We start from the raw sequence: 13,139 nt of genomic DNA, 5'->3' as shown, positions 1-13,139 counted from the left end.
ATTTCTTATATCTATATCTAACCATCTTTTATTATTTATTTAAATAATTTAATGATTTAAAATAATCTTAAATAATTTAATGATTTAAAATAATATTTCTCTCTCCTAATTAAACTCTAATCGTATTTCTCTCTCCTCAAAAACCCATCTATAAAATTTCTAAATTTGAAGGGTAAAATACATTAGAAAAAAAAAATATCGTGAAAGAGAACTAACGATACAACCTGATAACTCTCTCTTTTTCTCTTTTGCTTAATTTTTACCAGAAAACATGAAAAAAAAAAGAAAAAGAAAAAAAAAAGAAGCCGTTGACTCGTAAACTCATAATTTGAATATAAACGAACAACCTAAAAATCTACTAGTCCTTCAATATCAAATCTTTTTTGCATTTTCTACAAAACGGCTCAAGGAAAAGAATAATCTATGTCACTTCCATATAAATCCAATCTCATAAAGAATTAGCTGCAAACTTATATTTTAGTAGAAAAACCTAGTTTCATAAACAATAGTGCACAAACATTCTCAAATCCCCCAAAAAAAAAAAAAAAAATATTTTTGCATTTCTTTTCCGACATGCTTGTGCTTAAACATTGCAATTTGGACTCCCAACTCCTACTGTAAATCAAGCGGTGATTATACTTGACCTATCCATGTCCTTTGTTCAACCTAAATTCATATGGGCATGCAGTTTCAAAACAACTTTTTTTTTTCTTCATTTTTTAAGCTTTTTGATGCATTGATGAATTCGACAATTATAATTAGAAAACGATAGCTAGGTTTCTAGGAGATAAAAATATGGGTAGGGTTTAATTAGAATAGAGGAATGTTTAATTAAGGAGAGAGAAATATAATTAAAAAAAAATTAATTATTTAAAGAAAGAATAAATTTGTTTTTTCAACAGGAAAAAATAAAACTTAAAAATTTAAAATGGATGTTTTGAATGGATATAAAGGATTTAAGGGTTTTAAAATAAATCATATGAATTAAAGATGTATATTATTTATTAAAAAGTTTTTTTATGGGAATACTTCCTTAGAGTTTTTTTATTTTATTTTATTTTTTATTTTTTTTTGTGTGAAGTGGTAAATAGCTGTTGCTTGTGCGAAAAGATTTCCAAAACGTTCCGACCTATTCCAGATGCAAGTTGCATCGCCAATGGGCCTAGATACAAAAGTCATATTGGACCGCATGTTCGCTTCCATTATAACCCGACTTATAATGGATCGGATTATGGGGCAAAACGGTTTTATATGTAAACGACCCCGCTCGTAGCCGAAAGGGAGAACAAAGTGGTTTTCTTGGTGAAGAGGAAAAACAAACTATACCTCTCTTGTTCATCAACTCTTCTAGGGTTCACTCTAACAATACGGCATGGCACCAGATCCGAACAGCAATGGTGGCAGTGGAAGTGGCCGCGGCACCAGCAATGAGGCCTCCGTTAAGGTTCCGGCTAAAGACGCCAAGAAGAAGGACGACAAGAAGGATGAAGATTTGGTAATTCATCCCATGGGATTTTTGCTTTTTGACTTTTTTATTTTATTTTATTTTATTTTTCATTTTTGGTTGCCTTTGTAGGATGAGAATTTTAAACCTTATAGATTTAGGGTTCTTTTGGTTGCTCAGGTTTTATAATTAGAAATTATATTGATTTTTTGTGTTTGTGAATGTTACTTGGTTCAGTCCGATGAGGACTTGGCGTTAAAGCAGCAGTTGGAGTTGTACGTGGAGAGAGTTCAGGATCCTGATCCTGGTCTGCAGAAGATTGCTCTTGAGAGTATGAGGTATTAGTATCTCCCCCAACGTTTACTAATTACTATTTCCATATTTTTTTTTCTTTTGTTATTGTGATTGCTGGTTCTTAATTTTACAATGGGCCAGTCCAAGAGTGCTTTCTATTTAGAAGTTTCATTTGGATTCTTAAAGCTGGTAAACATTGTCGTAGAGTATGGTGAAACAGTGCATGCTCGATGTTCGTTAATTGTATAACAAATTTTATGAACTAATTCTGATAATGTGTTGATTAGATGCTAAGCGAAAAGTCACACGTCACTGGTTCAGTAAATATGTATGAATATTTTCTCTTGTGAATTATATTGCTCAACTTATTATCTTGTATTTGAGGTTTAATTGTTACCCACTATGGGATCTTTTGAATACAAAGCTCTATTGAAAAAGGAAAGGAAAAGAAAAAAGACAATAAAGTTTAGCCTTTCTATATACAGTTAGCAAAGGGAAAGAGAAATGGCTTTGCCTGATCTTTTTATCTAAGAAGGATATGAATAAACATTGACAGCCTACTACTAGTGGGCAGCAATATCAATAGTGAATCTAAAGGCTTTCTTCTTTGCTGGGTCATTTATCGTAATAAACATAATAATGATTACTGACAATGTGAAAATGTAGCCTTTTTTTGGGCCTTTTTTTAAATGGTATTAACATATATTATCTTCTTGAGTTTTGTGAGCATATGCTACTGTAATATGTGGACGATGGCTGCACTTAAGTGGAGTGGTTGTTATCAAAATCATGAGTTTTCTCTATGCTATCAGTAACATTTTCTGTAGCCATTATAGATGATTACTTTGTTGCTTTGCATCATAATATTTATCAATTTGTGCATTTTTGTCCTTTATCTGCCATCATACTAGATGGGACTGATACTACTTGTTGGATGATGCTTGCATATAAGATATGTTATGAGATTTGCGAATGTTGTGTAAACATTTTATGGTTTAGGCAGGAAATCCGTACCTCAACAAGCTCTATGACCTCAGTTCCAAAGCCACTTAAGTTTCTTCGCCCACATTATGGAACTTTGAAAACTTATTATGAAACAATGGAAGACTCAGAGTTGAAGGTATAATTTCTCTCTTCCTAAATTTTCCACATAGATGTGGTCCACTGCAATTTAATTTGTTTTCTTCTTTTAATGCAGAAATACCTAGCAGACATACTATCAGTTTTGGCACTTACAATGTCTGCCGAGGGAGAACGGGTATGCCTAATTGTTTGTTTAGATCTTCTTTTTCATATATTATTTGTGTTGTGATGATTTATGCATGAATTAACTCGTGGCTAAATTTTAACTTTGGTTAATACGCTCTGTAATATCCAAAGCATGTGCATTAAGCATTTGATTACATCCTAATCCACGTTGTTGAAGTTAATTACCAGATGAGTGATATTAATGCTTTCCGGTTATTTTAGCATATGAATGTGAATGTGAATTCCATTATGTATGTTCCAATGATTTTGATTATTTAACTTCATCTTTAAACTCTTTCAGGAGAGCTTAAAGTACAGATTGTTGGGTTCTGAAGGTGATATAGGTTCATGGGGCCATGAATATGTCAGGTGAGCACCATATGATTTGGAGCATGGCGGTTTGCACTGGCTTTTACTGTGGAATCTTTTGGTATAAAAGTGCATATCTAGTAACTCTTGCCAGTTTATTGTTTTTGAAGAGTTCTTTGTTAATAGATATTGAAGTTTAATATCGCAGAGGCTTTTTATATCAGTGTTATAAAGTATATGTGCTTCTATAGATATGGAAATCTGGTCCAGACCACTGATTGGTTTTCTTAACAGGAACCTAGCTGGTGAAATTGCTCAAGAGTATGCTAAGCGACAGGTTTGATGTCTATCATCTCAGCATGGCTTTTGATAATTTCCTTGTTTAAAACTGGATTTTGGTTCTTGCAATTAGTCCTGATTTTCATGTGTGTTGAAGGCATGTGTTTTAGAGAACAGTTTTGTGTAAGTACATGATGGTACTACTTAAATCTTTCAAAAAAATTATTATTTTTAATTATAATATTGGCTAGTAAATTGTCACTTGTCAATGTACCATATAAATTTATACACATTCATGTTACTTTGTATTTTCTTTCCTTATTATATTCCAAGTGCTGCATACTGCTTTACATGTGATTTCTTTGGAACTGTTAATACTCTTGCTTATCCTTCTTTAATCTTAAACCCTACAGAGTGAAGAGGCCCCTATTGATGATCTAATGGAACTAGTACAACAAATTGTTGCTTTCCATATGAAGGTAAGATGGATAACAGGTTTGCAATTGGTTGTTTTCCAACGTAGAAGGATATGGACCATGTTGTATTCATGTTATGGCATTAGTATATCATGAAAGCCTCTGTAACTAAGTTGGTGAGTAATTAATTGTATTTGAAAAACGGGTTGGTTTTATCTCTAATCAATTTTTTCTGCAGCATAACGCTGAACCTGAAGCAGTTGACCTTTTAATGGAGGTAGGTCTAGTATTATTATCATACAGTTTACTGCCTAAGTCCTGACATTCTATGTTTCTTTTTTGTCATTTTAGTTTGATGTATGTATAATGACAGGTTGAGGACCTAGATCTGTTAGTTGAGCATGTTGATAGTACAAATTTTAGAAGGACTTGTCTCTATCTTACTAGTTCAGCAAGGTAAGTGGTAAACTGACAATGGAACTGATTTTAAGAGATTTTGCTCCAATATTATTATTTTTTTTGGAGGGAAATACATATATCTCTTGCTTACTTCTTTGAATGGTATATTTCACTATTTCTTGTCAGATAATTTCTCAATGCATTTTATTTGTTCTTTTGCTCAAATTAGTGGTTAAATCTCTTATGTATATGTGTAAATGCTGGCATGCATATATGTATATTTATATATAATTAATATATCTATTAATATATATATATATATATACACATATTTGTAATTAATGAAATTGTAATTTGCATTAAGAGACTACAAAGTTATATGGTAATATAAATTTATTTTAGTGGATTATTCAATCGATCTCATTAGCATAAATTAATTTCTTGTCCATCCCAAGGATGTGAAACACTAGATTCAAGGACTTTGACTTTTCTCATATAACATTTAAGGTTTCAATTTGGGCTACTGGTTAATAACAAGTATTCTGATCTCATGAGTCAGCAATTTCTTTGCACTGTTTATTACATCGTTAATCAATTCTTGGGTATCATTGTGAATTTTTTATTTGTCTCTGTGTCTCTTGCCCCTTCTGTATTGACTAATTTCTTGTAGTTATCCTAACCTACTGTAGATACCTTCCTGGACCAGATGATATGTTAGTTCTGGATATTGCATACATGATATATCTTAAATTTGAAGAATATCCAAATGCACTTCAGATTGCACTTTTCCTTGATAATTTGCAGGTTTGTACTTTTTTCAACTCTAATTTTTTTTGTTACTTTCTGTTCATTTTGCATTAAATAAGCAATGGGAATATATTAATTTTATTAATAGGTTTAGATATCACAACTTTGAATTATTTAAAGCATAGAAGCTTGATATAGATGATTATTGAGAATTTCTTATTGTTTAGTCTTTAATAATTGATTGTTTGTTTGCAGTATGTGAGGCAGGTCTTTACCTCTTGTGATGATTTTCTAAGAAAAAAGCAATTTTGTTATATCCTTGCCCGACATGTAAGTTTTATAACTCTCTATCTCTTATTTTGTTACATATGTTGATTTTATTCATTACCTCGAATTTGTGGATTGATTACTACCTTTTTTAAGCATTGTGATTTACTTATAATTCCTTGTGGAATAAAAGTTCAAAATGTGGTATGTAATGTTGCTCATCTTCTATGTGAATTCCTTGTAAAAATAAATTTTTGGTGTTATATGTGGGGATTTGTGGTTGGTACTAATTGTTTCAGTCTAATCCATTTTCCTTTCTAGAGTATTTTTGATCACATTATTCATGTGTTGATAATTTCTGCATCATGACCAATGGACATTTTGAAATCTGATGTGCTATAGAGTTTATTGTTTTGTAGTTGCTTTAATGTTTATTTCGTTTCCTTTCTTGGGCTGCGCTGGTGTATTGGGGTGGCAAGAATCCGTTATAGTGGAGATAATCTGTTTGCTAATTGATATTTTATGCCCAGGGTGTGTGTTTTGAGCTTGATGAAGAGATGGCTGCAGATGAGATTGACAGAGAGTCACTGCAGGATATCATCAACAATACTAGGTTAAATGAAGGTTATCTTACCCTTGCTCGTGATATTGAGGTCATGGAGGCCAAAACTCCAGAGGATATCTATAAGGTTAAAACTCTGGTCTCAATGTGGGATATGTAACCAAATCTTGATCCTTGCATTGTTTTTATGCCCAGTTCTAGCTGCACATGCTTAATTTTTTCTTCTATACTTATAGTTTACATGTTTTGAGGATTATAATTTTAGAAGTGTAATAGTGAAGTGGCAGCAAATTTTTGTTTGGAGATAGTCAATGATTGTTGATGTGGGGTAAATTTTTAGATATATACATTGAAAGATGGGATATCTCACTAAGGATGTGGGGTAAATTTTTAGATATATACATTGAAAGATGGGATATCTCACGAAGGAATTTGTAGGGAATTCAAAATGGCTCAAATTATATGATACTAAAGCTAGACTTTATTCATGAAAAACTATTAAATCATTCTTCTATGCATAATCCATGTTTCAAATGTAAATTATATTTATTTGTATTTCTGTGGCATGGATTATGCATAGAGTTGGTTGTTATCTACTTATTTCAGGTCTATGTTAAAGTCTGGTGCTTGCTGCAACTGAATCACTCCACTGATATTATAATGTTTTCAAATGTTTGTTAGGCTCACTTACTTGATGGCCGGGCCAGTGCTGGGGCAAGTGTTGATTCAGCTAGACAGAACTTGGCAGCAACTTTTGTCAATGCGTTTGTAAATGCTGGCTTTGGTCAGGTACATTGTGTTGGCTTGATGTGCATTCAAAATAGTGTCAGCATGTGGTTTTATTGACTCTTATTTTTATGCAGGATAAGCTGATGACAGTTCCAACTGATGCTTCCAGCGGTGGTTCTTCAGGTAACTGGCTTTTTAAGAATAAGGAGCATGGGAAGACCAGTGCTGCTGCAAGTCTGGTATGCATTCGTTTACCAAGTGGGTTATGTAAGTGGTTGTTTTTTATAACTGCATTTAAAATCTTATATCATTCTGTATGTAGGGCATGATATTACTGTGGGATGTGGATTCTGGACTTGCTCAACTTGACAAGTACTTCCACAGCAATGACAACCACGTAATTGCTGGTGCCTTGTTGGGAGTTGGAATTGTCAATAGCAGTATCAAGAATGATTGTGATCCTGTGAGTGGCCTTATTTTTCTTTTACTTGCAATTTGGAAAGCTGCATGCCTCTGGAATATAACTCTATTATCTTTTAAAAAATTTCCTTTTTTTGTAGGCACTGGCACTTCTGGGCGACTATGTAGATAGAGAAGATCCATCTATCAGAATCGGTGCAATAATGGGCCTAGGAATAACATATGCTGGTACTCAAAATGAAACGGTAAAACATCTTGAATATTTCCTGTTTTTAGAGTGATATGCCGAGGCTATTATATTATATTCTTTATAATGAAAATGGCCTACCACTTAAAAATTTTTATGCAATTTTCTAACACACTTATAATTATTCTTGACTTGAGAATTATACTGGTCTTGGAGATTATACAATTGTGAATTACTTTTAATGGATTGTTAATCCTGTCTCTGTTCTCTAGATTTTGGCTTGAGGTTTTGCTCTATATATCAGTCATTTGAAGTAAACTTGTTTATGTATTGTCAGCTACGTCATAAACTGTCTCCTATTCTTAACGATGCAAAAGCTCCCCTTGATGTGATTGCATTCACTGCAATCTCATTGGGCTTGATATACGTGGGATCTTGCAATGAAGAGGTTGCTCAGGCAATTATATTGGCATTGATGGAGCGAAGTGATGCAGAGTTTGGGGAGCCCCTTACTCGGCTATTGCCTTTAAGTCTTGGTCTTCTATACCTTGGGAAGCAGGTAAATCATTTTAAAACTTATAAAAAAATTTGTTGGTTTTAGTTCTTATAAAATCATTTGCTTTTTCTTCCCCTGCTTGGTTTTATCTTTTATTTAATTTTTCTTTGTGCATAATAGCGGGCATGTGCTATTATACCAATTGTGGTAAAAACAATCCTTAAAATAAATGTTCATAATATTGAACTTACTATGAATTTAATTGCAAATTATAATTGCCTTCTGTGATCCCTTCACCTTTTCACAGGAAAGTGTGGAGGCTACTGCTGAAGTTTCAAAGACCTTCGATGAAAAGATCAGAAAACATTGTGACATGGTTCTGCTTTCTTGTGCTTATGCGGGAACTGGGAATGTTCTCAAGGTAATATTTCTAACCTAGCTAGTTTGCCACTTGAAATCTCTGTTAGATATGGAGCGGCTGACTTTTCTTTAATGCAGGTCCAAAACCTTCTGGGTCATTGTTCACAACATCTTGAGAAGGGTGAAACCCACCAGGGGCCTGCTGTGCTTGGAATTGCAATGGTAGCTATGGCTGAAGAATTGGGCCTTGAAATGGCAATTCGTTCATTAGAGCATCTTTTGCAGTATGGAGAACAGAATATCCGTAGGGCAGTTCCTTTGGCTCTTGGTCTTCTTTGCATTTCAAACCCAAAGGTAATATATCAGTTCAGATGGTGTATGGAAAGTGTGATTCTAGAAGTTTGCACATTTTACCAGAGCTAGCTACGAATAAATTTACTTTCGATTTATTTTACAAGTTGAGTATCTGGATGTAATTTTCAAATGCAAAACCTGTGTTACTGTGCTCTCTTTAACTTTTTGGCTTGCTAAACTTCTCGAATCCTCATCATCCATGAGTTAAAGCAGTAATATTTTGAAGCAATCTATAGTGCTTTTTGACAATTCAGATCTTTGGATATGGTAATTCTATATAGTTAAGACTGAGCTACAAGCGAAATCTGATAGAGTTGATATATTAGCAATATATTTCTCTGCTGACAATATATATTTTTTTAAATGGGTGTTGTACCAGGTCAATGTCATGGATACGTTAAGCAGACTTAGTCATGATACTGATTCAGAAGTTGCCATGGTAAAGAAATTATAGCTATATTTCCATTTATTAGTGAAACAATTTCTAAGCTGAAATTTGAAGACTAATATATCTACTTGGTGCCTACAGGCAGCGGTTATCTCCTTAGGTTTAATAGGTGCAGGAACCAACAATGCGAGAATAGCTGGCATGCTACGTAATTTGTCTAGCTATTACTACAAAGATGCGAGCCTTCTGTTCTGTGTAATGCATCTTATGAAATATGGCTTTTTAGCTTCCTCATAATTTTCAAGAAAAATTTTGTTGTGATTATTATTTCTTTGGCCATTGTTACAGGTACGGATTGCTCAAGGTTTAGTACATTTGGGAAAGGGCTTATTAACTCTAAACCCATATCATTCTGATCGCTTCTTGCTGTCACCGTAAGTCACCATTTTGTAGGCTAATACTTTAACACCACCTTGTCTTGCACATTATTAAAGGAGATGGATTTTCGAAGTGTCATATGTATTTCCCCTGTTTCACTCTAGTTTTTATAATACTTTTTTGCTTATTTCATTACAGGACAGCACTCGCAGGAATTACAACCATGCTGCATGCATGCCTTGATATGAAAGCGATCATTTTGGGAAAATATCATTATGTTCTCTACTTCCTTGTGTTGGCAATGCAGGTTGGTATTTCGTCACTTAATTTATTTTCTGCTTGTTCCAGGCTTACTTTTAGTTGTCCTTTCAGTCATTTTTATTTTTCCCAAAATTGTGATAGCCGAGGATGTTGATGACTGTGGATGAGAACCTCAAACCTCTCTCCGTACCTGTTCGAGTGGGCCAAGCTGTTGATGTTGTTGGGCAAGCTGGTCGTCTTAAAACAATAACTGGGTTCCAAACCCACTCCACGCCGGTTCTTCTTGCTGCTGGTGATAGGGCAGAGTTGGCTACTGAAAAGTAATTGAATCGCTTGCATTTGATTTTGCTGTTTGGCCTTGTTTGGCCTTCTGGCTGTTAATTAGTTGCTAACAATTGGTTGTGTCCGTACAGGTATGTTCCCCTATCACCCATTCTTGAAGGCTTTGTTATTTTGGAAGAGAATCCAGAATACCGGGAGGATAATTAGTTCTTCTTGCTTAGGGTTCCTCAAAAAAGTAGCTTACAAAAAAAAAAAAAAAAAAAAAGTAAAAGAATCTCTAATAGTCTTTTTATTTATATTTGTTTTATATCGTATGGAGTTGATATCTTTTCGTAGACGTACACAACTTTTTTTTTTTGTAAACGTAAATTTCTTGGGCGAGGTGGTTGAATCGTGAATATTCTCGTGTTGCATCTATAGCATCCTTTTTGATACCCAACATAGCTTTGTATTAGACCTCATTGTCTTGGTGGAAAGGGGGCTAAAACCTTAAAGAAGGCAAAACGAAATGGGCACAAATTGAAATGCTTCTCCCTCTTTATTAAAGCATTGGCAACCAGATCTCACATTGAGAAGAGGATGGTTCTCTTCAAACCGACTTTCTACAACAATCACTGAAGGAAACCACTTAATGATAACTTCGGAAAGATTTTTACTCCAACGAATTTGACGATCATTGGAAAAGAGTCCCGCATAATGAGCAAGTCTACTTCGACAGCCTAGATAGAGTAGCAACCGGTAACCCATCCATTTTTTACCTCGTCTGCCATGCAACCATCAAACCGCCATAAAAGGGAGGAATTGTTGCCAAAAAAGATTGTGCTGTTTCTCGCTTGGAATATCTGCTCGTTAGCATTTAAACGATTAGCAATATATATATATATATATATATATATACATATTTAAAAAAAAAAGAAATATAGTTGATAATGATATTTTCGAAATATATTTCTTTTTGGTAATAACAACTGCATTAATCAGCAACAAATGGGGCCCCTAATAAGGGCATGCATTTTCGCAATGTTGTTAAGCAATATTATTAGAACAAAATAATATTCTCGACATCACGAGGAAGAGAAAATTAGAACAAAATTTCCTATCATCTCTCCATTTTCCAATAAACCGGCGCGTGGCAGGTTAAATTAGGTTGCCACTCCAAATTCTTGATTGGAGAAAAAAGTTGCCACGTATTTCATGAGCGACCATTGAACTCCATATCTCCTATAGAATAAAAGCTCAAAGCTTGATTACAATACCAAATCTTTCTTATTTCTTTTATTTATTTATTTATTTTTATCACCAAAAAAAAAAGGTCTTTCATAGTGTTAGCAAAAATTGATCCGCCTTGTTATTGGGTTTTTTGCTTAAATGTTCTTAATTTTCATATGCCTCACGAGGGTATCAGAGGAGGATTGTATTTCCCTTCTAACCTTTCTTTACATTTGTCCATGCACAGGTGCCATGTGGAAAACACGTGGATGAAGTTCCTTGTCAGCTTTAGACTTCCATGGCCTGCCCAAGAGAGGAAATTTTGATATCTTCTTTACCAAATAATGGATTTTAAGTCCAAGCAGATACTCAATAATACAGCTAGGTGGGAGATGGGGGTGCTGTAGGTAGGGGATTGGGAATTGCGTTTTATGCCCCCAGATAAAGATATATGCTGCATCGATCTCAAATTTTAGATTTTTGCCTTAGTGTTTATAAAGTGGGGGAAATTCTTTTTACGTCCTTACCCTTTTTATTTTGTAAAGTCCAATTTTCTCAAATGATTCATCTTCCCTCTCTCTTCTGCATGCTTCTGCGAACTCCGAACGTCTCCAGCTCAGCTGCCCAATGTTATCGCTTATCTGATAATTTTGTAATTAATTTTTAGTTTTCATCTCTCTCTCTCTCTCTCTCTCTCTCTCTATTTCTGGATTTCTGTATCATGACTTACGTGCAATCAAATCCCCCTATAGGCTGTTTGTTCCCCCCTATGCAATACTAGTTGGTTTTAATGATTTTTTGTCACTGTAAATTGGCATTATTTTTGGATTGGGTGCTGGTAGAAGGAAGGGAGGAAAAAAAAAAAAAAAGACAAAAGAAAAGAAAAAAATGGATGAAAGCCATGAAATCTGAATCTGAAGGTCTGTAATATAGAGGTTGATGATGACCTTGTAACGTCCCGATTTCTTAAAATCGAGATCCCGTGTCAAAGTTGAGAAACATTCTACTCTTAAAATCTTGAAAAATCAGGTCCTCGAAGAACGATACAAATTATTCTTTGTCCGATAATCTCAATTTGATACCGAGATATTTTTTCAAATAGGTTTTGAAATATTTTTTAAATAGATTTTTTTTTTTCAAAATATATTTTAGATAACTATAATTACTTTATTCACAACTTTACCGATCATAATATACCATTATAGTAAATAATATCACATAAAAAAAAAAACCACATACAAAAAACATAATTTTATTGATAACATTGGATATATATAAAATTCACTTAGTTAAAAGGAAAAACATATTTAAATATTTGCTACGCAGCTAAACAAATGATAGCATGCAACCAAGCTAGGTATGGTTACCACGGAGGTGACATGCAATCAAGTATGAATCCACTGGTTGAGATGCTTCAAGTATAATGGATTGGACTTCCTTATAATGTTCAATATATATTGCCAAATGCTTGACATTAACCCCTTGTAGTTTTTGAGGCAAATGGTGTCCATGTGAGGACAATTGAATACCAAGTGCTTGGTTTGCGACCTAGCCCCTTGCATTGTCAATGATTCCAAATTTTTGCAGTTAAATATAGAAGCAGGAAAAAATGTAAGTAATAGGCAATTGCTAGAGATGCCAAAAAGCTTGGTTGAGCCTTACGACATCGAATTTCAAATGAATGTGATTTGGTTGCCTTTTGAAGGAGTATGACAATATCCAGTGAACATGTTTGTCAGAGTACACACCTGGTAAAGGAGCCTTAAATATAAATCAATCTATCATCTGACCATCCATTTGATAATTACTGATTGAATAGATAACATAATTAAGCAATGCTTGGAGAGATGGATGAGATGTGAAGAAGGCCTCATATTCAAAATAGAAGGATGGAAATCGCATCCAGATAGCAAAGAAATATTTGGATACAATTACCATTTTCACAGTAGCTCACATAGACATTTGAGCCATAATCAAATGCATTATGATTATAGGTAGATTGCATAGAGTGGTTTCCATTTTTACAAATTTGTTTTTCAACATCAAAGGAGAGTAGAATGATAAAAAAAAGTGGAGCAAGTTTTGGAGGAAATTTTGGGTTTAAGATAGA

The 13,139-nt window shown here is 33.9% G+C and overlaps 1 protein-coding gene across 2 annotated transcripts; it reads left to right on the top strand.

Annotated features, from left to right (window-relative positions):
* Positions 1-1,275: 1,275 nt before the first annotated feature.
* LOC107417347 (26S proteasome non-ATPase regulatory subunit 2 homolog A) lies at positions 1,276-11,833 on the top strand. Of its 2 annotated transcripts, none has more exons than XR_007240229.2 (25): positions 1,276-1,495; positions 1,682-1,782; positions 2,738-2,858; positions 2,937-2,996; positions 3,288-3,355; positions 3,590-3,632; positions 3,988-4,053; positions 4,229-4,267; positions 4,364-4,446; positions 5,079-5,193; positions 5,392-5,466; positions 5,934-6,092; positions 6,647-6,754; positions 6,829-6,933; positions 7,017-7,157; positions 7,255-7,359; positions 7,639-7,860; positions 8,105-8,218; positions 8,296-8,511; positions 8,891-8,950; positions 9,041-9,154; positions 9,248-9,333; positions 9,476-9,584; positions 9,680-9,951; positions 11,277-11,833. XR_007240229.2 is itself a non-coding variant. In XM_016025958.4 (25 exons), exons 1-25 carry the CDS (start codon positions 1,373-1,375, stop codon positions 10,025-10,027), a joined length of 2,688 nt encoding a protein of 895 aa, XP_015881444.2. In that variant the 5' UTR covers positions 1,276-1,372; the 3' UTR covers positions 10,028-10,235. The 2 variants fall into 2 exon arrangements, 1 of the variants encoding a protein (XP_015881444.2); XM_016025958.4 differs by lacking the exon at positions 11,277-11,833 and adding an exon at positions 9,952-10,235 and having other exon boundaries at positions 9,680-9,858.
* Positions 11,834-13,139: the final 1,306 nt, after the last annotated feature.

Source organism: Ziziphus jujuba, chromosome 4 (assembly GCF_031755915.1).
Source record: "Ziziphus jujuba cultivar Dongzao chromosome 4, ASM3175591v1".
NCBI classification, from domain to species: Eukaryota; Viridiplantae; Streptophyta; class Magnoliopsida; order Rosales; family Rhamnaceae; genus Ziziphus; species Ziziphus jujuba.
This window is presented reverse-complemented; position numbering and strand designations above follow the sequence as displayed.

Bases quoted from the DNA above. Each gene is read 5' to 3' on its own strand.
- LOC107417347 (XM_016025958.4), top strand. From the start codon at position 1,373: ATGGCACCAGATCCGAACAGCAATGGTGGCAGTGGAAGTGGCCGCGGC. The intron at 1,783-2,737 runs GTATTAGTATCT...TTTATGGTTTAG, and splicing joins ATTGCTCTTGAGAGTATGAG to GCAGGAAATCCGTACCTCAA. The intron at 3,633-3,987 runs GTTTGATGTCTA...TAAACCCTACAG, and splicing joins AAGAGTATGCTAAGCGACAG to AGTGAAGAGGCCCCTATTGA.